Source organism: Gekko japonicus, unplaced genomic scaffold (assembly GCF_001447785.1).
Source record: "Gekko japonicus isolate JY-2015 unplaced genomic scaffold, Gekko_japonicus_V1.1 scaffold2308, whole genome shotgun sequence".
Lineage (NCBI taxonomy): Eukaryota > Metazoa > Chordata > Lepidosauria > Squamata > Gekkonidae > Gekko > Gekko japonicus.
In genome coordinates, this window is record NW_015169248.1 from 252,760 (window position 1) to 255,005 (window position 2,246).

The 2,246-nt window shown below is 49.2% G+C and overlaps 1 protein-coding gene across 1 annotated transcript in view; it reads left to right on the forward strand.

The window, feature by feature from the left end:
- Window positions 1–1,781: 1,781 nt before the first annotated feature.
- LOC107114878 (pulmonary surfactant-associated protein D-like) overlaps window positions 1,782–2,246 on the forward strand; it is a 16,283-nt gene continuing 15,818 nt past the window's right edge. The window contains exon 1 of the mRNA XM_015416484.1: window positions 1,782–2,010. Coding sequence (XP_015271970.1) covers window positions 1,782–2,010 — 229 coding nt within the window. The remainder of the gene's footprint in view (window positions 2,011–2,246) is intronic.

Sequence of the window (2,246 nt, forward strand, 5' to 3'; positions counted from 1 at the left end):
ACCTAAGCCACTCCCAGCCCCCATGCGATTGGTGAGTTCAAATGGCCTCCAGGCTCCAGATTGGCTGGCTGGCTGCCCTCAGGGGCCAATCCACAGGCAGGTTCCAGGATCCCGCCTGCCATTGTTCTGGGGCTTCAAGCTCCAACTAGGTGGCCTGCTGTATGTCGTCTTGGATCATTCTATTCTGTACTGTACTGACAGTTACATATTGAATTTTAATGTTTTTGTATATTTTTATGGCATTATGCCTTATACATCACCCATATCCCAGTGTAAGCTGTGATGGGGCAATTAATAAATCTAATTAATACTAATAATAGGATTCACTGCTGTGGTCTTGCCCGCTTCCAACCAGCCTCTGCTGGTGGAAGATAATTCTCAAGGCATCTCATTGCATCTTTTTGTAAATCCTGGTCTGAACTTGCCTCCTTCAGTTCAGGAGGCACGTCAAGATCAGGGTTGCCAGCAACCCTGGGGGAAAACGTCTTTAACAGAGGCTTAATGTGCAGACATGGGCAGAAGATGCTTTTCGTGGGATGGATGCAAAAAAAAAATATCCCATTGAACCTCTATTAGACCTGACTGGCCGAGGCTCTGTCAGATCTCAGAAGCTAAGCAGGGTCAACCCTGGCTGGTACTTGGATGGGAGACCTTTAAGGAATACCAGGGTCATGATGTGGAGGCAGGCAATGGCAAACTGCCTCTCTTAGTCTCTTGCCTTGAAAACTCCACGGGGTCCCCATAGATCACCTGTGACTTGATGCCACTTTCCACCACCAAGCCTCTATTAGAAAGGCAAGACTTTTTTTCCCCAGGCGCTTGACAACCTTAATTAGACTTCTGCGTTTGGATCATTCAACGGTGGCACAGAGGATTTATCCTCTGGTTAACATCTGAACTGAACAGAGCTGCTGTCAGTTCTAGCCCGCGCTGGTGTGAGCTACCAGCCTTGTCCCCAGCTCGCCGTCCACCCGGTGGTACGAAAGCTCTGGCGAGTAGATAAAATGGGTACCACTCTTTAGAGAGGGTGGGCACACTAAACCCCCGTGGGGGAGGTGTTAGCCGGCGAACGGAAGGTCCAGCTCGGAATCTTGGAAGCCTGGGGGGAAAAGACCTCCTCGGCATTAAGAAGCCTGTGATGGGCCAATCCGGCCAGGCGGTGGCAGTGTGGCACCACGACTCAAAGTAGTCCTGGAAGAACTGACGTCATCTAGCCAAGCCAAAGTGAATGCCGCATGAAGCTTACAGCTGATCAAAATCCCCGCCGGCTGCAAAAGTGTGCAATTTAAAAAATTAGATGTTGTCCTCCCTTACCCTATGATTCATTGTTAGTCCCGTGTGAAAACTTGTGTAACTGTAAATCGCTCAGAGCTAGCAGTTCTGCAGGATGAGCGATCAATAAATCGAAAGGTATCATCATCATCATCATCATCATTATTAAAAGGAGATGCAAGACTGGGTGTAGAGGATTTGGATTGGGGCCATAGAACCTATCCCGAAATACCCTCCTCTGCCCCTCTTGTGCTGCCATTAATCCTGATGGAGGGAAAGCCTGTCTTTTTCCCCTTCTGCATCCACTAGCTTGGGTAGGAGGGGTGGTCAACGTTGCTTCCTTGCTGGCTGCTCTTAAAATAAAACAGAGATATGTGATCCTAGATCTCTCAACATGTCCCATCTTCTTGTTTCTTCCGTAAGAACGAAGCTTGTGTTTGTGCTCAATGATACTCGACCTAACAATATAGACTTGGTTATTTCTCTTCGTAGATCTCACTCTTGGAGCGATGCAGTTTCCTTCTTTTTGCGTCTTTGTGCTGGGAGTGTCACTGGTGAAGACATCGGACCCTGAGCCATGCAACTGTGAAGAGAAAACGAACACCTGCACCCTCCTCGCTGGAGCTAATGGGTTGCCTGGTACTCCCGGGACCAATGGGCTGCCGGGCACCCCTGGGATGCAGGGATTGCCAGGAAGAAATGGAGAGGAAGGTCCTAAAGGTGAAAAGGGAGACCCAGGTAAAGTCTAAATAATGTCAGAGAGCAATATCCAATACAGGCATCGACAGGAGAGTCATCATTTAGTGCAGGGTTCCCCAACGTGATGGCTGTGGGTGCCAGGGCACCCGCCAATTCTTTTCCCAGTGTCCACCAAGCAGTGTCCCTCAACCAGGATTTTGTGGCTTTTGGGGCAATTTTTTCTGTTGGGGCTGCCCTTATTTACAGAAGGTCTGTTTGCGAGACGGGTGGCCCCA